Source organism: Neofelis nebulosa, chromosome 7 (genome assembly GCF_028018385.1).
Source record: "Neofelis nebulosa isolate mNeoNeb1 chromosome 7, mNeoNeb1.pri, whole genome shotgun sequence".
Taxonomy (NCBI): domain Eukaryota; kingdom Metazoa; phylum Chordata; class Mammalia; order Carnivora; family Felidae; genus Neofelis; species Neofelis nebulosa.
In genome coordinates this window covers 94,314,014-94,336,375 of record NC_080788.1, presented here as the reverse complement: position 1 = coordinate 94,336,375, position 22,362 = coordinate 94,314,014, and the positions used below count along the sequence as shown (strand labels likewise).

General features: G+C 36.9%; 1 protein-coding gene across 7 annotated transcripts in view; it reads left to right on the top strand.

The window, feature by feature from the left end:
- KLHL28 (kelch like family member 28) overlaps nucleotides 1-22,362 on the top strand; it is a 36,715-nt gene that overhangs the window by 9,556 nt on the left and 4,797 nt on the right. For 3 of the 7 annotated variants that reach the window (XM_058738935.1, XM_058738936.1, XM_058738934.1), the window contains exons 2-4: nucleotides 9,398-10,296; nucleotides 18,706-19,149; nucleotides 21,088-21,296. In XM_058738935.1, the coding sequence (XP_058594918.1) occupies nucleotides 9,398-10,296; nucleotides 18,706-19,149; nucleotides 21,088-21,296 (1,552 nt within the window). Of the gene's footprint in view, nucleotides 1-2,530; nucleotides 3,201-5,568; nucleotides 5,972-8,683; nucleotides 8,766-9,397; nucleotides 10,297-18,705; nucleotides 19,150-21,087; nucleotides 21,297-22,362 lie in introns of those variants that run through there. The other 4 variants (XM_058738937.1, XM_058738932.1, XM_058738930.1 and 1 more) reach the window with 4 other exon arrangements.

Here is a 22,362-nt window from a genome sequence, read left to right as displayed (position 1 = left end):
CTGTCAAAGATGAGGTTTTAAAGATTAGAAGTTACTGCTTCTTTGAGTTATTTTTAGACATTTAAGGTAAATAGCTGAGAACCAAATATAGTCACAGTTGTAATTTGTAATTTTGAAGGAGTTACAGTGTGACTTAGAATAATTTTTTAGCAGTTATCCTTGTGATGGCAATATTTTAACTGGTTCTTAAACGTTAGCATACATATCAATTGCCTGGAGGGCTTAAAATGCATATTGCTTTTGCTGCCCCTTCCTGTTATGTCTATGTTTCCAATTCCTTAGATGTGTGGTTGGGCTCAAGAATTTGTATTCCTAACAAGTCCCAGGTGATGCTGATGCTGGTGGTACAAGGATCAAATTTTGAGAACCATTGTTTTAAAGCTTCTAAAAAAAAAAAGTTAAAAGTTTTGCGAATTGCTTTCGGGTCAGATTTCTTCAGACAGGAAAGGGGTCAAATTAAAAATTTTTTAAATGATGTTATGACAAATCTCCATTATAATTCATTTTAAGTTTCCTATCTTAACCCTTTTAAAGTGTATAGTTTGAATTGTTTTGGTTGAGCATTAAAAATATTATCTCTTTACTTAGAGTATGTGCACGGCGCACATGCATGTATGCGTACACACACACACACACCCAGGGGGTGGGGGGTTGGGGGGTGGATGGGGAGAGGGAGACGGAGGAAGTCAACAGGTTCTGCGCTGACAGCAGACAGCCTGATGCAGGGCTCAAACTCATGAACCATGAGATCATGACCTGAGCTGAAGTTGGTCACTCAACCAACTGAGCCACCCAGGCTCCCCATTCACAGTATTTCTTTCAACATTTTTTTTCAACATTTTTTTTTTTTTTTTTTATTTTTGGGACAGAGAGAGACAGAGCATGAACGGGGGAGGGGCAGAGAGAGAGGGAGACACAGAATCTGAACATCGTGTCATGTGTATCCTGTACAGTGATGGACGGAACTATGTGTGAGTGTTTTTTTCACAAAGTCATCTTTGCCAGTTCCCTTTCTTTGAGTTGTTTTTCAAACTTTGATCATTTTTATTATTTGGTGGTGGGGGGGGGGGACTAAGAAAATAGGTTAAAGGAGAAATCTATAGAAAGTCTGAGTGTAGGGGAACAGCTTCATCATGACCTTCATCGTTGCCTGTATGTGTCCACATAAGCAAAGCTTGAATCCTGGGACTGCAGCTTATCTGAGTGCTGGAACACCTTGTGATTCTCCTGAAACACTAAAAGTTGGCAGACCTTTATGGAGCCGCTACAAGTCCATCTCCCACTTGCCTTTTTATAACCCTGAGAGTCTGTCATGAGAGTGCTTCTTTTCAGCTCCCTGATTATGATGAGATGTGGGACTTTCATGTGCCCCTACCCCAAAGAATAGAGCTGCAGAACATAAAACTGCCTAGCTGCAGTGTAGTTTGGGTTCTTCTAACTTGTGTTGCCATCATTCAGCCCCTTTTGTTTCGTTGTCTTTTTTGTTGTGTGGGACAAGAATTCAGGAAGCCTAGTCTTTGGCTTACTCTTCTTTGTGTGCTACTAGCAAACTGTCCAAATTTAAAAGTGCCTTGTATCTTTTCCGGTCAGATTAGCCAGGCTTTGGTTATGTTAGTTCGCTCGATAGTGAGTAAGCTTCTTTTCTTTTTTGGTAAGCATGAAAGGAAGTCACACGGCTTAGCCAGCAAAAAACAAGCCTTTCTAAGTATGATATTGATAATAATAAATTGCATCTAACAGTTATTGAGTTCTTATATGTGCTGTTTTGTCTGTGTTTTACTGAGATGAGAAAATGAGACTTTAAGATCACTTTCCCAAGGTCACACAACTAGTAAATAGTAAAGACAATATTGTGACCCTAGGACCCTGATTCCTGAGTCCCTTATTAAAATCATACTGTCCTGCATATCTGGATACTTGAGATACACACAGACACACACACATGTGTGTGTGTTTATGTGTGTTGTGTGTACATACATGTGTGTGTCTTTTTACAAACCAGTATTGTATCATGCTTTCATATTATGTTAGTGGTAATTTATTAGTCTTAAATACACAAAAACTAGTTTACTGTAAGGATCTATTACTATATGGTTCCTATTTATATAAAAGTGAAACAAATGAATAAATAACTCATTAATTTGATTTTTTTAATTAATTTTTGAGAGACAGAGAATGGGGGAGGGGCAGTGAGAGAGGGACAGAGGATCTGCAGCAGGCCTCACGCTGTGAGCACAGAGTCAGATGTGGGGCTGGAACTCATGAACTATGAGATCATGACTTCAGCCGAAAGCAAGAGTTGACCGCTTAACCGACTGAGCCACCCAGGCGCCTCCATTTACTTGATTTAAAAATCAGCAATTCTGCAATACTTTATGGGGCACAGGATTTCAGTAGTACAGAGTGGATTTCTTACCTAGTAGTGAGAAATGGTGCAACCCAGAAAGCAGAATACCTTTTAAGTAGTCAAGAAATTCACTTCAAATGCAGTAGCTTATTGATAAATAAAATTATATTTATCAAGAACTTACTGGTAAACAATATCCTAAGCACGTTGTATGTATAAGCTTATTTAATCTTTGAAACATCTCTGTATAATTAATAATAATAATATAGTTATTGAGTAACTTTTACCCCTAGGTTATTTTACATGATAACCTTCAGATTTCTTTCTCTTCAGACTCAACATCCTCAGTTCCATTACCCATGAGACATGATTTGAATTTCTTCTCTTTGTCAGGTGTTATACTTTGTTTAGCTCCCTTTTGAAGGATGGTATCCAAAATCTATACTCTAGATGTAGTGTGACATTTGCAGAGCAAAGTGAGAATGTCTCCGTTAGTTCTGCATGTTATAGTTCTATTATTGCAACTTAAACGTACATAAGCTTAGTGTACTAAAATAATATTAAAATTAAAACCCCTGAGCCCTTTAAACATATCCTACAAATGTATCTTTTCTCTCTTAAGCTATACTTACGTAGTTGTTTTGTAATTCATTATAGAATCTCAACATTTACCCTCTTAAATTTCTTGTTAGATATCAGGTGTTTTTGGATCCTTGATTTGTTAATCACTGATTTTGCTGTCTTTGGAAGCTTCATGTCACCTGCACAGTTGAAGGGAACGCCCAAGTATCTTCATTTTGGCCTTACAGCATGTTCTAGAAGCTTTCCTCTAGATAAACCTCACTCCATGAAGGTGGTATACTCTCATGTTGCTAATTTAGTTAACTGAAGTTTATATTTTTTAGTTTTGCTGTCAAAATCATGAGAGTCATTGTAAAATTCTTTACAAACATCTAGTTCAATGTCAAGTCTTTTCCTGATGTCCAAGTGTTCTATATACATTAAAAAAAAAAAGAAGAAGAAACAAGATTAGTCTATAACATGTCTTACTGTTATTAGCTCATCCATTCTAGTTTTACAGGTCACTACATCCTATTCTAGGTATTCACAAATCAAACCTTTAATAATTTATTTTAAAATATTATCAAAAATAACATTAACCTTATCAGAATGTTGAATTTACTGTCTTATTTTTTAAAACAGTCTCCAGTCTGTGGCACTGGTAGTAATTGAAATATTAGCTAAGTCTCCTTTTTTTTAAATTTATTTTTTTAAAGACTTATCTTTTTTAGGAGCACCTGGGTGGCTCAGTTGTCTTGATTAATACAGTTTATAATAATCCTTTTTTTCTTTTTTTTCAATTTATTTATTTTGAGGGAGAGAGGCAGAGAGAGAGGGAGAAAGACAGAATCCCAAGCAGGCTTCACACTGGCAGTGCAGAGTGGATGTGGGGCTTGAACTCACAAACTGAGATCATGACCTGAGCTGAAACCAAGAGTTGGATGCTTAACCAACTAAGCCATCCAGGGGCCCCTATAATAATTCTTGAAATTAGGTAATGCCAGTCCTTCAACTTTGTTCTTTTTCAATATTGAGTTGGCTCTTCTGTCTTTTACTTCCCCTTATAAACTCTGGAATCAGTTTGCAATATCCACAAAATAATTTGCTGGAATTTTGATTGGGATTGCATTGAATATATAGTTCAAGTCAGGAAGAACTGACATCTGACATCTGACATATTGATGATTTTGAGTCTTTCTATGAACATGCAGTAGCTTCTTATTAATTTAGTTCTTTGATTTCTTTCATTAGAATGTTACAATTTTCCTCACATTAATGGTGTATATATTTGTTAGATTTGTATCTAAGTGTTTCATTTTTTTAGGTGTTAGTGTCAACAGTAATATGTTCTTAATTTCAAATTTCACTTATTCATTGCTGATGTATAGATAGAAAAGGGATTGACTTGATATTAGCCTTGTATCTTGCTACGTTACTATAATTGCTTATTAGTTCCAGGAATGTTCTTGTTGATTGTTTCTGATTTTCTACATAGACAATCCTGTAACCTGCTAACAAAGGCAGTTTTATTTCTTTATTTCCCTTTCTTGTCTGATTAGTTAAATCTCCTTTTTCTGTATCCCCTGGATAAATTCCTAGCAGTGCTATTGCTGGGTCATAGGGTAGGTCTATTTTTAATTTTCTGAGGAACCTCCACACTGCTTTTTTGTAGCAACGTGGATGGAACTGGAGAGTGTGATGCTAAGTGAAATAAGCCATACAGAGAAAGACAGATACCATATGGTTTCACTCTTATGTGGATCCTGAGAAACGTAACAGAAACCCATGGGGGAGGGGAAGGAAAAAAAAAAAAAAAAAGAGGTTAGAGTGGGAGAGAGCCAAAGCATAAGAGACTGTTAAAAACTGAGAACAAACTGAGGGTTGACGGGGGGTGGGAGGGAGGGTAGGGTGGGTGATGGGGATTGAGGAGGGCACCTTTTAGGATGAGCACTGGGTGTTGTATGGAAACCAATTTGACAGTAAATTTCATATATTAAAAAAATAAATAAATAAACATTAAAAAAAATAAAAAATAAAGTGGGGGAAAAAATAAATCTCCTTTTTCTTTTTTTTTTTTTTTCAACATTTTTTATTTATTTTTGGGACAGAGAGAGACAGAGCATGAACGGGGGAGGGGCAGAGAGAGAGGGAGACACAGAATCGGAAACAGGCTCCAGGCTCCGAGCCATCGGCCCAGAGCCTGATGCGGGGCTCGAACTCACGGACCGCGAGATCGTGACCTGGATGAAGTCGGACGCTTAACCGACTGCGCCACCCAGGCGCCCCTAAATCTCCTTTTTCAATCTCTTCTTTTCTGTTTTTTTTTTCTTAATTTTTTCTTTTGTTAACATTTATTTATTTTTGAGATAGAGACAGAGACAGAGTGCAAGCAGGGGGGAGAGGCAGAGAGAGAGAGGGAGACACAGAATCCAAAGCAGACTCTAGGCTCTGAGCTGTTAGCACAGAGCCCAACCCAGGGCTCGAACCCATGAACCACGAGATATGACCTGAGCTAAAGTCAGATGCTCAACCAACTGAGCCACCAAGCTCCCCTTTAATTTTTATTTTTGAGAGAGAGAGAGAGAGAGAGAGAGCGAGTGAGCAGGGGTGGGGGGCGGGGAGAGGCAGACAGAGAGGGAGACACAGAATCCAAAGCAGGCTCCAGGCTCCGAGCTGGCAGCAGAGCCCAACGTGGGGCTCAAACCCACGAACTGCGAGATCATGACCTGAGCCAAAGTTGGATGTTTAAGTGACTGAGCCATCTAGGCACCCCCTTTCTCTTATTTTGAATCCATTCACTTTTCCTGTTTATTCTGCACTTTTCAGTCTGAATAACATTCTCCTTGTGAAATAAGACAAATGAAAGTTGAGAGTCTTAGACAATGAGAGAGTTGTTTATGTTACACAAAACGGCACATATAATTAATTGCATATAAAGGAATTGAGTACTTAAATGTTTACAGACTTACAGATGAAGTTAAATTTGACCCAGCCTTTTGAGAATTTGAATTGGATGAAAAGAAAATGAGAGGAGAAAGGCTATAGACAAAAATCAGGCATATGGTAAGAAAATATTTGTATAGCCCTTTAATAATTACATGAGCTTTATTGGAATGAAAGGTTATTGTGGAAAGAATGGGAATTACTGAAAGTGAGGATATGGGAAGAAGCAACTTAATACAATGGCACTTAAGTGCTATATTCATGGCACTTCAAACTGTATGGAACTTTACATTTAAAATGGGCACCTGGTGGCTCAGTTGGTTAAGTATCTGAATTCAGCTCAGGGCATGATTTCGTGGTTTACAAGTTGGAGCCCCGCATTGGGCTCTGTGCTGACAGCTCAGGGCCTGGAGCCTGCTTCGGATTCTGTGTCTCCCTCTCTGCCTCTTCCCCATTCACACTTTGTCTCTCCCTCTCTCTCAAAAATAAATAAACATTAAAAAAAAAACCAACTTTAAGAAAACATTTTCATACAACCTTTCAGGTAGAGGGAGGTATTCTGGTATTCTTTTATGAATGAAAAAATTAATATTTAGATTAAGGAATGTATCGATTCCATGTAACAGTATGTGACCTAGTTCATTATCTTATATTTCCAAGGTCCTTTTTATTTCCTGATGCTGTTCACCTTTTGTTGCCTCACCATAATACCCTGTACTTGTAACTGTTAAAAGTTTATTGCGTTTTCATGTGCAATATCTAATTTGACCCTCAAAAACCATGTGAGGTATATAGTTCAGGTATAATGTTTCATTTTATAGATCAGAAAAATGAAGATTAGAGAAGTTAACTAGATGTAAAGTAGCTTAAGACTGCTTTTTAATCTTTTCACTTGTTTTCTGTATGTTTTCCATTCCTGTTGTTCATTTTTCACTTTTTAGTCAAAATACTAATTTTTTCCAGTAAACTGAGACTAAAGGGAGTTAAATAGATTAAAAGGTCAATCCTATAGTAAGTAAAAGAACAGATCCAGATCTAACCGTATGCCTATGGCTGCTGTCTTCTTACCAATTTTCTGTTCTGGAATAAAGTACCTACTGGAAGACACAGAATTTTTTTTTCCAGAAATTTCTTGAGACTTGTTCATACCATGATTGGCATTATTCTGTTAGATGTGTGGGGGATTATTTGGAGAGATCAGAAGTGGAGGTCAATGATACCAGCTGTTAGGTGGCCTGTTACCATAATTTGTTAATGGATTTAAAATTTATTTGAAACAAGTGTGAAATGATGAAGTTCTTGATGAAGATAAAAGTTTCAATATTTGGATATTTCCACTTAAAAATGCATAGGAATAAAGTGCTATACTCTCCCAGTCCTACCTGTATTGATATTGGTTTGGAATGTTTTGATTTATTTGGTAATACTTTAAAAATTGGAATCAAATCTTCTGCTTTTTTATTATCCCAATAACTTATGTTTGAAGTGTGAATGAGATAGGAACAAAGCAGTTCATATTTCTAAGCAGCTGCTAAGATCCATTCTGAAGAAGGACGCCTGGGTGGCTCAGTCGGTTAAGAGTTGGACTTCAGCTCAGGTCATGATCTCACAGTTCTTGGGTTCAGGCCCGTGTCAGGCTCTGTGTTGAGAGTTCAGAGCCTGGAGCCTGTTGCTGATTGTTTGTCTCCCTGCCTCTGTCTCTCCCTCTTCCCTGCTCACACTCTGTCTCTCTTTGTCTCTCTCTCTCTCTCTCAAAAAAAAAAAAATATATATGTATATATATATATATATACATATATATATATGTACATATATTTTTTTTTTCAACGTTTTTTATTTATTTTTGGGACAGAGAGAGACAGAGCATGAACGGGGGAGGGGCAGAGAGAGAGGGAGACACAGAATCGGAAACAGGCTCCAGGCTCCGAGCCATCAGCCCAGAGCCTGACGCGGGGCTCGAACTCACGGACCGCGAGATCGTGACCTGGCTGAAGTCGGACGCTTAACCGACTGCGCCACCCAGGCGCCCCAATATATGTACATATATTTTTTAAAAAATCCATTCTGAAGTGTCCATGTGTTAATTTTTTAGGTAACAAGTTGCAACAAACTCAGTTGCTTACAGCAACAGAAATTCAGGGGCACCTGGATGCCCAACTCTTTGATTTAGTTAAGCATCCAATTCTTTGATTTTGGCTCAGGTCATGATCTCACAGTTTGAGGGAGCAAGCTCCTCATCGGGCTCCGAGATTATGGAGCCTGATTGGAATTCTCTGTCTCCCTACCCCCTCTCTGCCCCTCCCCTGCTCGTACTCTCTTTCTCTCGCTCTCAAAATAATAAACCTTTTAAAGAAACAACAGAAATGTATTCTTCCACAGTCCGAAATTAGTTATCACTGTGCTGCAATTAAAGTGTTGGCAGGGCCATGCTCCCTCTGGAAGTTCTAGGGAAAGAATATGTTCCTTTCCTCTTCCAGCCTCTGGGGGCTACCAGTTATTACTTGGTTTGTGGCTGCCTCATTCCAGTCCCTGCCTTTGTGGTCATATTACCTTCTTTCTTCTTTCTGTGTCAAATCTATAGTCTTCTTACAAGTTGCATTTAGGGCCCACCTGGATAATCCAGTAGATAATATCCCCATCTCAAAATCCTTAATTATAACTGCAGTGTTGTTGTTGTTTTTGCCAGATAGTACCATTCAAAGGTTCCAGGGATTAGGATGTGGATATCTTTTTGGGAGCCATTATTCAATTTACCGCAATCCCTATTGCTTCTTTTTCTTCTTTTATTCTCCTCTGTCTCTTTTTTCCTGTTTTTTATTGTTCATCTTCCAGACGTACAAAGTGGCAAGAAGATTGATTGAATATGATCTAAAGTTATGGTGAAGAGTTGAGTAGATATGGTGTAGATGAGTAGGTGAGCCTAATTGCCTTCACTATAGAGCATCAAATTGTACTCACATTAATTTGTACTGTCATTCAATTGGTTGAAAGTAATACCTTTGTTAAATTCAGCACCCTTTATCAAAGTAATTATTGAATTGTTGACTAAAATGTGTGTTAACATGGAATTTCTTTCCAACTAAAGCATCTGTTGATTAGATTGGTAGGCATTGATATTATTCCTGATAAAATAGCCAAAAACCTACTAGCATTGTTTCAGAACTCATTTTCCTTTAAGCATTTTCACATTTGTAATTTGTCTCAGTGGTAACTCAGACTTGAATTTAATGAAAGGAAACAGAAGAGTTGGCATAGTTGTAGTCCAAAAGTCCATTGTCAAGAGACCTTTGTGGTTTGGGACATATCACACACATAACCTTTGGGCCTCTGTTTCCTAATATTTATGATATAGAAGTTGAACTATATGATTGGTAATATCCCTTCTACCTCTAAAAGCTTCTGTCTAGTATTTAGTATAAAGTATTAAAAAACCAACAAACAGACCAGTAAACAAATTTTGCTAATTTTATACTATTTGAAAAAGGAATCAATCATATTAGCAAGATCATTTTGAAATAACTGTTCATGCTTTTTGTTTTTCCATAGATGGACCACACATCCCCGACCTACATGCTTGCTAACTTAACCCACTTACATTCTGAACAACTTCTGCAGGGCTTGAATCTTCTTCGTCAACATCACGAACTCTGTGACATCGTTCTTCGAGTAGGTGATGTTAAAATCCATGCTCACAAAGTGGTACTTGCCAGCATCAGCCCATATTTCAAAGCTATGTTCACTGGAAACCTTTCTGAAAAAGAGAACAGTGAGGTTGAGTTTCAGTGCATTGATGAAACTGCTCTCCAGGCCATTGTGGAGTATGCCTATACCGGGACTGTTTTTATTTCGCAGGACACAGTTGAATCTCTCCTTCCAGCAGCAAACCTACTCCAGATAAAGCTTGTCCTAAAAGAATGTTGTGCATTTCTTGAAAGCCAGCTTGATCCTGGTAATTGTATTGGAATTTCTCGTTTTGCAGAGACATATGGTTGTCATGACCTTTATTTGGCAGCTACTAAATACATATGCCAGAATTTTGAAGCCGTTTGCCAGACTGAAGAGTTTTTTGAACTTACACATGCTGATTTGGATGAAATTGTTTCCAATGACTGTTTGAACGTAGCTACTGAAGAGACTGTTTTTTACGCACTTGAGTCTTGGATCAAGTATGACGTACAAGAACGTCAGAAATACTTAGCACAGCTACTTAACAGTGTGAGATTACCATTGCTGAGTGTTAAGTTTCTTACTAGACTATATGAAGCAAATCATCTTATTCGTGATGATCGCACTTGTAAACATCTTTTGAATGAAGCCCTAAAGTACCACTTTATGCCTGAACATAGACTTTCTCATCAGACAGTCCTGATGACACGACCTCGCTGTGCTCCCAAAGTACTTTGTGCAGTAGGAGGAAAATCTGGACTATTTGCCTGTTTGGACAGGTAAATAGAAAGCTTTCTTAAATGATTGATACTAAAAGATTTTATGCTCTCTAAGTATGCTAATGTTCTATATTTTTTACAAGTTTGATTTTACTATTTGCTTTCTTTGCTTCTTTTTATTGCTTCCATTCTTCCTAAAACACTTTCCTGATTGTTTCAATCACATTGTCATCCATTCTGTTCAACACTCCCAGTTATTAACAACCTTCCCCCAAGCCCTCTCTGCACAAACTTTATCCATTTTGGTTACTTTTCTACCATTTTATGTCTTTTTTTTTTTTTCTTTTAATTTGTGAAAGTTTTTACGTTATTATTTGACCAGGTCAGCAGGGATTTATTATTGCTAACTATAACAGAAGATGCTAAAGAGGAGAGCTAGGAATTTTTGATGAGGGCAGACTGGGGCCTACAGTGGGTTTGAATGAATACCATTAATTAGAAGAACCACCAAAGAAGTAAGAAAAAGTAGGATACCAATACAAATCATAGGCTTCCATATTTATTTTCTTTGGTGTGAATATTTTTTAATGACAGAAGTAAAGAGTGTTTTCTTTTCTAATAACTTACAGTAGGAGTTGTCAGACTTTTTTTTTTTTTATAAAGAGCCAAATAGTAAATATTTTAGACTTTGCAGCCATATGGTGTCTGTCATAACTACTCAGCTCTGCCATTGTAGTGAATGCAGCCATAGACAGTGCGTAAACAAATGAGGTGACTGGGTTTCCAACAAAACTTTATTTACAAAAGTCCCTCATGGGCTGATGGTGTCTGTCATAACTACTCAGCTCTGCCATTGTAGTGAGTGCAACCATAGACAGTGCATAAACAAATGAGGTGACTGGGTTTCCAACAAACCTTTATTTACAAAAGTCCTCTGATTTGGAGCATTATACAAGTAACCTTTATATATTGAAAATATAGCAGGATGTTACCTTTGCATTACCCTTGAATGGGAATGCTTCATGAAAACTTTCGTGTTTGATAATATGGATTTCTTTCTGGCCATTTTCAAAAATTTGGTAGATTGCTTTTTTTCCTGTCCAGTGATAGGAAACTTGATGTTTTAGCGGTGTCAACTGATATATCTGTGTCTTTTAAAAAGTCTTACTGTGCATTTTAATTGTCTAAAATTAAGTTAATTGCATAGTCTAAAGCTAGTATCATAGAGATTGGGCTGTAGGTAGAATATTAGTTATAGTGACTATAAAAATTATTTACTCTTATTGTTAAAGGCATTAATTATTGGCATAAAGTAAACCATATTAGTTAAATGTCATGACAGAAAATTCCAAGTGTGAATTTACCTGGTAAAAATTCTCGACCAGTTGCCTCTTGGTCTCTCAAATATTAAAAATAATAGACATAAGGGTGCAGCTGGTTAAGCTTCCGACTCTTGGTTTCGACTCAGGTCATGATCTCACGGCTCGTGAGTTTGAGCATGGAGCCTGCTTGGGATTCTTTCTCTCTCCCTCTCTCTCTCTGCCCTTTCGCCACCCAGTCTCTCTCTATGTCTCTCTCTCTTTCTCCCCCTCTTCTTTTCTCTCTCTCTCTCAAAATAAACTTAAAAAATAGACATAAATTTTTGAAGAGTTATAAGAACTGTTGATGTGTTTAGACCCAGTAATCTTTCATCATACAATCTGTCAAAAAAAATTTTTAATGTCATTTGCCCTAAGCTAGTATTATTGCAGTATGATTTATAACTATGGAAACAGTGGAATCAATCTAAGTAATTCAATATATTTCTGCAAAAATAGTGTAGACACAGTGCATCAGATACACTATGCTGGGTAATGGATCTTTAACAGATTTATAATTTAGTTAAGGAGACAAATATTTATTTATTTGACAAATATTTAAATAGATAATTGTAATATGTAGTGTTAATGCAGTGTTTAAAATAATCCCATGGAAATGTTAAGGAAAGGCATTTATCCCACTTGGAGGATTTAGGGAAGATATTGTGGAGAAGTTAACGTCCAAGTTGTGTTGAAGGCTAAGCAAGACCCAAGCAAAAGACAGCAGGGGCATCACAGGAAGTACACAAAGACACAGTGCAATGGAATGACAGTATAGGGTGTACAGAAAACTGAAAGCTGTTTGGAGGGAGCCCTTGGGTGACTCAGTTGAGTGTCTTATTCTTGATTTTGGCTCAGGTCATGGTCCCAGGGTTGGGGGATCGAGCCCCACATCAGGCTCCACACTGAGCATAGAGCCTGCTTGGGATTCTCTCTCTCTCTCTCTCTCTCTCTCTCTCTCTCTCTCTCTGCCCCTCTTCCCTGCTCTCTCCCCCTCTTCCCTGCTCTCTCCCTCTCTCTCTTTCAAATAAAAATAAATAAATAATTAATTAAAATATTAAAAAAAAAAAAAAAAAAAAAGCTGTTTGGTATTCCAGAATATAAAGTTTGAAGATCAGGGGTACTTGACTGGCTCAGTACTTGACTGGCTCAGTTAGTGGAACATGCAACTGTTGACTTTGGGGTTGTAAGTCTGAGCCCCATGTTGGATGTAGAGATTACTTAAAAATAAAATCTTAAAAAAGAAAAGAAAAAAACATTAAAAATAAAATAAAGTTCAAAGGTCTAACCAGCAAGTGGTAGACAGTGGTCAGTATGGACCAAGTAAAGAATGTATTATGTGCCATGATGAAGAGATTTTTCTTAAGTGGGTCAAAAAACTAAGAAGGGTAGTACAATGATCAGATTCATATATTAGATCATTTTGACTGCATTATGAAGAAAGATTGAGAGGCCAGGATTAGTATCTGAGTGATTAGGAAAGAGGTTATTATAAAAGTGTAGGCAAGAGATTATGAGGTCCTCAATTAGGGTAGAAGTAGCAAAGTTAGAGAAGGGGGCATTAATTAAAAAATGTTTTAAGAGAGCAGACTGACAAGATTTAGTTGAATGGATATGAGGGGATGGCCAAGATGAGTTTGATTTCTTGGTTAGATATTAGATAAATATATACCAAGAGAGAGAATATAGGAAGAGGAGCCATTTTAGAGGGGAAACAGGCACTGAGATCGGAGTGCCTATTAAATATCCAAGTGTAAGATGTCCCACTAGCTGGACATGATTGCAAAGCTCAACAAAGAGATCAGAACTGGAAATGGTAAGTTATTGGCATGTAGTAACATTTAGAGGTATAAATTAAAACCATGAAGTCTTCTGGACTAGCTTAAATGTTCCTTCTTTCTGCCCATTAAAAACATAGAGAAAGGAAAAAAGATTGGTTCATAAATGAACCTCTGGGGAACACTAATCAAGATGAGGGCAACAGGAACAGTCTTAGAGGCCAGAGAGTCAAGAGAGAATAGTCATTATTTTTTTGTTTTTGATAAGATAAAAACAGGGAGACAAACCATAAGAAACTCTTAAATACAGAAAACAAACTAGGGGTTGCTGAAGGCGAAGTCGGTGGGGGGATGGGGTGGTTGGGTGATGGGCATTAGGAGGGTACATTTTGGGATGAGCACTGGGTGTCCTATTTAAGGGATGATTCACTGGGTTCTACTCCTGAGGCCAAGAATACACTGTATGTTGACTAACTTGAATTTAAAAAAAAATAAAGTCAGCCTTAACAGCCTTAAAAAAAAAATTAAAAATGAGGGAAAAAAAAAGAGAGGATAGTATCATGAAATCCAAGCAATTTAAATGTATCAAGAAGGAAGAAATGTGACTAAAAATGTAAAATGCTAAAGAAAATTCCAGAAAGATAAAGATAGAAAAGTGGCTCTTAGACTTGACTATATGGGGAACATTTGTGACTTTTGGTGGATTGATTTCAGCATAATTGTAGAAATGCTACATTATAGCAGATTGAGCTGTGTATAAAAAATAAGGAAATAAACTGTGAAGACTTAACAATCTTGGCTGAGTTGAGAGAGGTAAGGCAAGCACAATGATAGAGTCAGGAGAAGTTTTTGTTTATTTTGTTCTGGAAGAGAGAGACATGAGTATGTTTCTGTCAGATGCCAGTAAAGAGGGGTAAGGTAAAGGTACAGGACAGAGGAATGGTCGCTGATGGAGCAAGAGTTTAAAGGAAATAGGAAGGGGTTGGTACCAAAAGCAAAGGTAGGTTTTAAGTATAAGAAAGAGAAACTCCTTTATGTTCCAAGACCAGAAATGAAGATAAGTTTGCCGGAGTGGGGAGGGGTGGGAGAAGGAGAAGGGGTTTAAGATAGATACTATCTAGTAGCTTGTTTTTCCCTTTAACTAGTAAAGGAAGGAGGTCTGCAAAAGAGGGAACTGGAGACTGGGTAGGTAGCTTAAGGAAGTTCTCAGGAAGCTCTGAGAACAGTGTTGTTTCTATTTACACAGGGTGTCATAAGGATGGCAGTACATTAAAAGTGTTTTTGACTAATTATGCAAATACATTAAATGTTATATGGACTTTTAGCCACACCACTCATGACATCACTCACCTCAGTGCTCTAAGTTACAGGTCAAATTCCAACAAAGAAGCTCTCATTACAACTAATTATTCATTTGTCCTCAAAGATTATAAGAACTAATGCCTTTATATCTTGTATCTCTGTTTACCTAGAAAAATCATCTCTGAAAATCCATCATCAAAGCTGAACTCTTATTATCATTGAGAGGTTTGTTTCTTACACCAGTTCTCTAACACTAACTGTGGGTCCAGTAATTCCATTCTGACACTATCCAGAGTCAGCCCAGATCCCACTGCTTAAAGGCATAGTTTCAGAAGACTGTTCCCACTTAAGATGCTAGCCACAAAAGGGGATGCCCAGGCTACCCACAGTTCTGTATGGAGGACTGAAAATTCAGGGGTTCCCACAACACCCCCCTCGAGTTTGATAATTTGTTAGAATGACTCAGAGAATTCTGGAAAGTACTTATTTACTATTTCCAGCTTATTACAAAGGGTACAACTGAGGAACAACCAAATGGAAGAGAGACATTGAGCAAGGTGTGGCGAAGAGAAGAACAGCACTTCCATGCCTTCTTTGGGCATCCCACCACCTTTTCCACCACCCCCACCCCATTTCCCCCCAGCATTTCAATGTACTCATCAGCCTGGAAGCTCTCTAAACCCCATTGTTTAGGGAATGTAATAGAGATTTTGTTATAAGGGTATGATTGATTAAATCATTGGCCATTGGTGATTGAGCTCAACCTCCAGACTGTTAATTACATGGTTGGTACCTCTGGCTATCGCTCCCATGCTGAAGCTATCTAGGTGGCCACTTGTAGTCACCTCAGTAGCATAAACTCAAGTGTGGTTGAAAGGGGCTCATTATAAAAACAAAAGATATTCTTATCACTCAGGAAATTAAGTTTAGGAGCTCTCTACTAGGAACCTGGCGCATAACCCAAATAGAATTTTTATTGCACCGTTATTTTAGGTTCTGTATATCATCTAATTTAACTTTATTGCCCAGCCCTCTTTTTTTTGACTCCTCAGAGCTGTCTGCCATGTCCTATAGAATTCATATTCAATCATAAGAAAAATCTTTATTTTTAACTTCTTACTCTGAAATATGACTGATGCTTACGGATACTGTTTTTGCCAGAGCCCTCTCAAAACCGTTTTGTTTTCCCATACCTCATGTATCATAGGTCCTAAAGGTTGAGTAAGTGTTTTCTTTGTTCCTCATATCCAATTTTTTTTCATTTCCCTTCTCTCAAAAATCTCAACTCATTCCAAGTGTTTGCCATTGGGTGATATCATTCGATATCCCTTCTTATTGTCAACATCTGCTGTCCCTTTAGTAACTACATTTAGTAAAGATTTTTATAGCTGGCTTAAATTCTTGTTGATTTCATCATCCCCATAGTATGATCCACAGTTATTCAACAACTTTGCCTCTCTCCTTGATCTCACTTCTAACAGTCTTTTCTACCTTACCTTGGGCACCTATTCTCATGATCATCCTTTCAACTTTGTCATTACCAGTGACTTCAAACTTTCAAAATCTTGGTTTCACACATTCCAGTCTCTGACTAGCCAGCTTATTTATTTCTTGCCAGCTTATTTATTTCAGTACATCTACTGCAATTACTTTTTGTCACCTCAAGACTTTTAATCCTTTGGCCCTATAATCAAAAAACTTTATTGCTCACCAATCACTAAGTGTCCTCAACTTCGCTCCTTACCCAGCTTAGATTCCAGGAACATCACAGTCATCATCCCTTTGAATACACTCGTGGCTCCCTTGCCCTTCTTTCCTTCCATCATACTCATCTAGTTAAAATTAGTTCTCTACTTATGCCCTGGCTGTACCTGAGCAGTGAAGCACACATAATACCCATCTTAAGTTGTGTCACTTGGGGCCCTTAGCACTCTTAGCAACCCCTTTACTTTCCCTAACCAGTTTACTCTTTCACTCCCTTCGAGGACTGTTTTATACCTTCTCTTCTCTGCATGAAAACATCCAAACCCCCCAACCCTCACCTTCCAGCTCTCAGCTCATGACTTTATCTCTTACTCTACTGAGAAGATACAAGCAATCAGAAGAGAACTACCTCATTTTCTGATCTCCAGATCCACCAAGTTACTTCTAAGACCATTCCCTCCATTTCTCTACTTACTAGCTTCCATTCCTCTCCTCTACACAAGGACTCTGCTCTTGCATGTATCCCATCTCTCTTACATCGCCTTCTCCCGTTGTACTGCATCATTGCCATCAGCATGCAGACATGCTTTGGTTTAAGTTCCCAGATTAAATCAATCTTCCCTGAATTCCATAGTCTTTCTCTGCTCGTCCTTGTAACTGCTTCGTGTCTGTTTTACTCTTTATAGTAAAATCCTTAGAAAAGTTGTTGATGTCCACTGTTTTCACTTCACCTCCCATTCTCTCTTGAACCACTCCAGTCAAGACTTGGCCACACCACCCCACTGAAACTTCTCTCATTAAGGTCAAATAATTCCCTGATGTATCATTCTCATTGGAACAAGTTCATATTTTTAAAACAAACAATATAACAAAACTGTATATAGGCATTCAATGACTGTTGAATGAATGAATGTTCTTTGGTCATACTGAATAGAAAACATATTTTTATGCCATTGCACTATTGAGTTTGGAGGCATTGAAATGAAATGTGTATACTTGCAAGAGGCCATATATAATAAGCATGCAGGATATAAAGAATAAAAACCCAAGTACCTATCAGCCAGCTTAAGAAATAGACTGTTAACAATACCTTTAAATTCCCTTGTGTCCCTCCTGTCCCTCCTTGGTGCATCTCCTTTCTTCCCCTAGAAATAACCACCGTTTTGAATTTTCTGTATATTATTTCCTTGCCTTGCATTGTAATTTTGCTACATATTTATGTGCCCCAATATAGCATTAGGTTTTACACATTTTTATCTAAATGCAGCATATATATTCTTCAGAGATGTGTTTTCTCACTAAATAGTAAATTTATGAAATTCACCTGTGAGATTGCACGAAGCAGTAGTTCACTTAGTTTCATTGGTGTATGGTATTACAGTATATGGATATAATATATTTTCTTTCTGCAATGAGCATGTTAAATATAAAAATTAGGTAAAGTGTTACATACATACAGAAAAGTGCACAGATTCCCTAGCAAACAGCTCACTGAGCTGTCACAAAGTGAATGTCACAAACCAGTTCAAGAAAGAATATGATCGACACCAGAAACCACCCTGGAGTTTGCCCTCCCTAAAGGTAACCACTATCCTCATTTCTAATCCAGAAATTAGAAATGTTTTTGAACTTGTTATAAATGAAACTATACAGAATGTATCCTTTTGAATTGGACTTCTTTCCTGTGACATTATTTATGTGTAAGATGCATTCCTGTTACACATACCTATAATTTATTTTCATTGTTGTATTCTCTGATATGCCACAATTTATCTGTTTTATGGTTGATGAACATTTGAATTGTTTCCATTTGTTGACTGTTACGCTGGTATGAACGTCATATATATACATGTGTGTATTTCTCTTGGGTATACATCTAGGAGTGGAGTTATTCAGTCATAGGGTGGATATACCACATCTTAATTATCCATTCTCCTTTTGATGGATGATTGTGCTGTGCTGCTGTAAACATTTCTGTACATATGTCCGGGTGCAAAACTGGCTATAACAGGCATTCGGTAGCGTAGATCCATATGAATGAAATTGCTGAGTCAGAGCATTTGTGTATCTTCAATTTTACCCGGTAATGTAAAATTGTTTTCCAACATAGTTTAACCTGTTTACACGCTAACCAACAGAGTATGCATTTCTTGCTCACATTCTTGCCCACAGTTACTATTATCTGACTTTAAATTTTGGCCAGTCTGGAAAGTGTGTCATGGTTTGTTGTTTTAATTTGCACGTCCCTGATTATTAAAGAGTTTAAACATTTTTGTTTTTGAGCCATTTTGATTTTTAAAATTTAATTTTTTCTGCTTATTCTTTAGTGTGGAGATGTACTTTCCTCAGAATGACTCTTGGATTGGTTTGGCACCCCTAAACATTCCTCGCTATGAATTTGGAATATGTGTTTTAGACCAAAAAGTGTATGTTATAGGTGGTATTGAAACTAATGTGCGTCCTGGCATCACTATCAGAAAACATGAAAATTCAGTAGAATGCTGGAATCCTGATACAAATACCTGGACTTCTCTCGAGAGAATGAATGAGAGCCGAAGTACCCTTGGAGTAGTAGTACTTGCAGGAGAACTTTATGCATTAGGTGGTTATGATGGACAATCTTACTTACAATCTGTAGAGAAGTATATTCCTAAATTAAGAAAATGGCAACATGTGGCACCAATGACTACAACAAGAAGTTGTTTTGCTGCAGCTGTGTTGGATGGAATGATATATGCCATTGGTGGGTATGGTCCTGCCCACATGAACAGGTATTTAACCTAATGAAGTTGTATATGCTTGTAGATTTTTTTTTTTTTAAATATCGTTAATAATGATTCATACACAACTTGTATATATGAATGAACTTCCTTTTTTAATTTTCAAAGTAATATTGTTAGGCATTTGGGAAATTTAATCTGCTCCACTAGTATAATTGTAATTGTTTTACATGATGATTTAATATAGACCTAAGAAATCCCTCTTATAAGATTTTACATTCATTCATTTAATATAATTGGGCTAGATTTTAAAATTCAGAAATCTGAAAATAAGATGAAGTTGGACAACTTTAGATTTTGAGTGCTGAATATATATATAAATATGCATGTGTGTGTATAAATGGTCTGTTATTGCATTGCTTAACAGAATAAAAAGTGAAAAATGTAATTTCTATATGCTTATATATTATAGTGCATCATAAACATATATAAAGCCTTATTTAAATATTCCTTTTTGGATTCTTACTCTATAATCATGTGTGTATCATTATGTACCTGAGTTCTGCTGGAGTCCGAATTTGCAATTTCTGTATTTTGTAGTATTCTCTGAATAAAGGAGAAAAATATACAAGAAAAATAAAAGCATAAAGTGACTGCTTATATGGAAAATTAATCATAATTCTGAACTGTTGTTGAAAATTGATGTTCTAGAGATTTTATCTCTGATAGTAACTAGAGTGGTGTATGTTTTATTGATTGTGAGCATTTGATGAAAGAGTATGTTGTGGTTTGTTAACTGCGTAAGTAGGGGCACAACAGCATTTCATCTATAAATTTTTATTTCTTTGTAAGCTAAAGTATTCTTCCATTTTATTGCGCCTTTATTTGAAGGAAAAGTCTTTGGGGCACAGACATGCATTTTAATCTTTGAAAATGTGCTGGCAGAAATTTATAAGATAAATGGTTGAGTATTCTATTGGGAGGTAATGATCTTCAAGTTTAAGTTGTTAAGTTTATCAACTCTTCTTGTCCAGTAATTGTGCTCTAATGGCTTTTATTCTGGTGTTCTTTCAGAAATATTTATACTTTAGTCTATATTCTAGTCAGTCTACAGTCTGGTCTCTGTTCTGAACTCCAGAATTATGCTACCGACTCTCAAATGCTTCAGGCTTTCTTGAGAAGTTAGGTTAGGACCAGAAGGAGCTCAACAAGCCTGCCTTTGTGCCCTTCAGGGCAAATCACAGATTTAGAGGCCTTCTGGGATTTTCTAGGAAGCTTGTTTTGGAAATTCTGATTTGCTTTGGATATCCATAATGCAGCTTGGAAATGCCAAGTGTTATCTGGAATGCAGACTTTACTTAAATCCCTGAATTCTCCTAAATCACTCTGAGGTTACTGCAATGTTTACTTTACAGTAAACCATGAATTCTATAAGACAAAAAATTCCTCTCCTTTCCTTTTTTTTTCATCTTCCCTTTTCCTTAGCTCTTTGAAAGATCCTTAGTGTCTTTAGAAAACATCTATAATTTGGGATGTTCAGAGTCTTTTCAAAACATACATACGCATTTGCCTTTATTCTTACATGAATCCTTTGAGGTTAGATTATCCCCATTTTTGCAGGTGAGAGGAAATGGCTTATCCAGGATTACACATACCCAGAGTGTTAGAGCTTCAGTTCATTTAACCCTAAGTAGACAGCATTAGTACTTGAACCAAGGTTTTCTAACTCCAAAATCTCCATGTCCTTAATACATCTTGCTGCTTGTATGATATAAGGGAATAACGTATTGTTATTTTTGCTCTCAGTTCACAAGGTAAGCTTTTATCCCTGCAATTTTATCAGCAAAAAGTAAACATTTAGGACAAACTACTCTTGTTTTATTTGACTTTTTGCACTTTTAAAACTATGGTAGGTTTTAATTTTGTTTTGGTAGGAAAAGTGGCACAAAGAATATGTGAATTAATTCTTTCTTTTGTGAATATTTGCAGTGTGGAGCGTTATGATCCAAGTAAGGACTCCTGGGAGATGGTTGCATCTATGGCAGATAAAAGGATTCACTTTGGTGTGGGTGTCATGCTAGGCTTTATTTTTGTGGTGGGTGGACATAATGGTGTCTCACATTTGTCAAGCATTGAAAGATATGACCCTCATCAAAATCAATGGACTGTGTGTAGACCAATGAAAGAACCCAGAACAGGTAATAATAACTAATATCTAAACATGTAGGGTAATATTTCTTATAGAAGTGATGTTCTTAGAATAATAATAGGTCCTTGGAATAGTAAGAGTATTACTTGTCCAGCCAAAAAAAAACTTCTCTGCTCGACTCGAGAGACAAATGATTCAACAAAATTAAATAGATTTCTTTAACTGTGATTTTAATATGCCATTGTGCATATTATCATTTCTTATAGTTGGGAGAACACATTTTTAGAAATGGTAGGAATAGAATGTATCTTACAGAAACTCCTCTGTCCATACAACAAATGTCATCTTTTTAAAAATGTTTATTTAATATTTATTTTGAGAGAGAGTGAGCAAGAAAGAGAGTGAGCACAAGCGAGTGGGGCAGGGGCAGAGAGAGAAGGAGAGACAGAATCCCAAGTAGGCCTCTCACTGTCAGCACAGAGCCTCATGGAGGGCTCAATCTCATGAACTGTGAGATCATGTCCTGAGCCAAAATCAAGAATCAGACGCTTAACCAACTAGCCATCCAGGCCCCACAAGTGTCATCTTTTTATGTTACACACACACACCCAGAATCTTTGCATTATTTTGTTTTTGGTTTTTTTTTATTGTACATCAGTCTATATGTTCGCTTTCAAATGTTTTCACCTACTGAAGGAGTTTGAAGATCTAGAAAAGGTTGGATTTCAGTGTTCCCAGAGAAAACAAAAACAGCTTTGAGGAAAAGAAGGAAATTATCTTTGAACCCAAACTCAAATCATATTATTTTAAGGAGAAAGTTTTAAGTTGCTGATGGAAATGCTTCCTTGCATAAGAGGGAAAGCCATAAAATAATGAGAATGTGAGAAAACATTAGGTAGCCATGTTCTGTTTAGAACTGTGTAAAACAGTGTATACGGTAGAATTTTTAAAGTCTAAGTTATATAGTTCAATACATGTTTCAAGTATTTGAAGACATTTAAAAACCTGATAAAGATGAATGCTTTGTTGAAAAATATATAAATATAAAATGACAAAGCATATGGGAAGACATATAATATACTCTTCATATTTTTCTGTGGTAGAGGAGAGGGAGA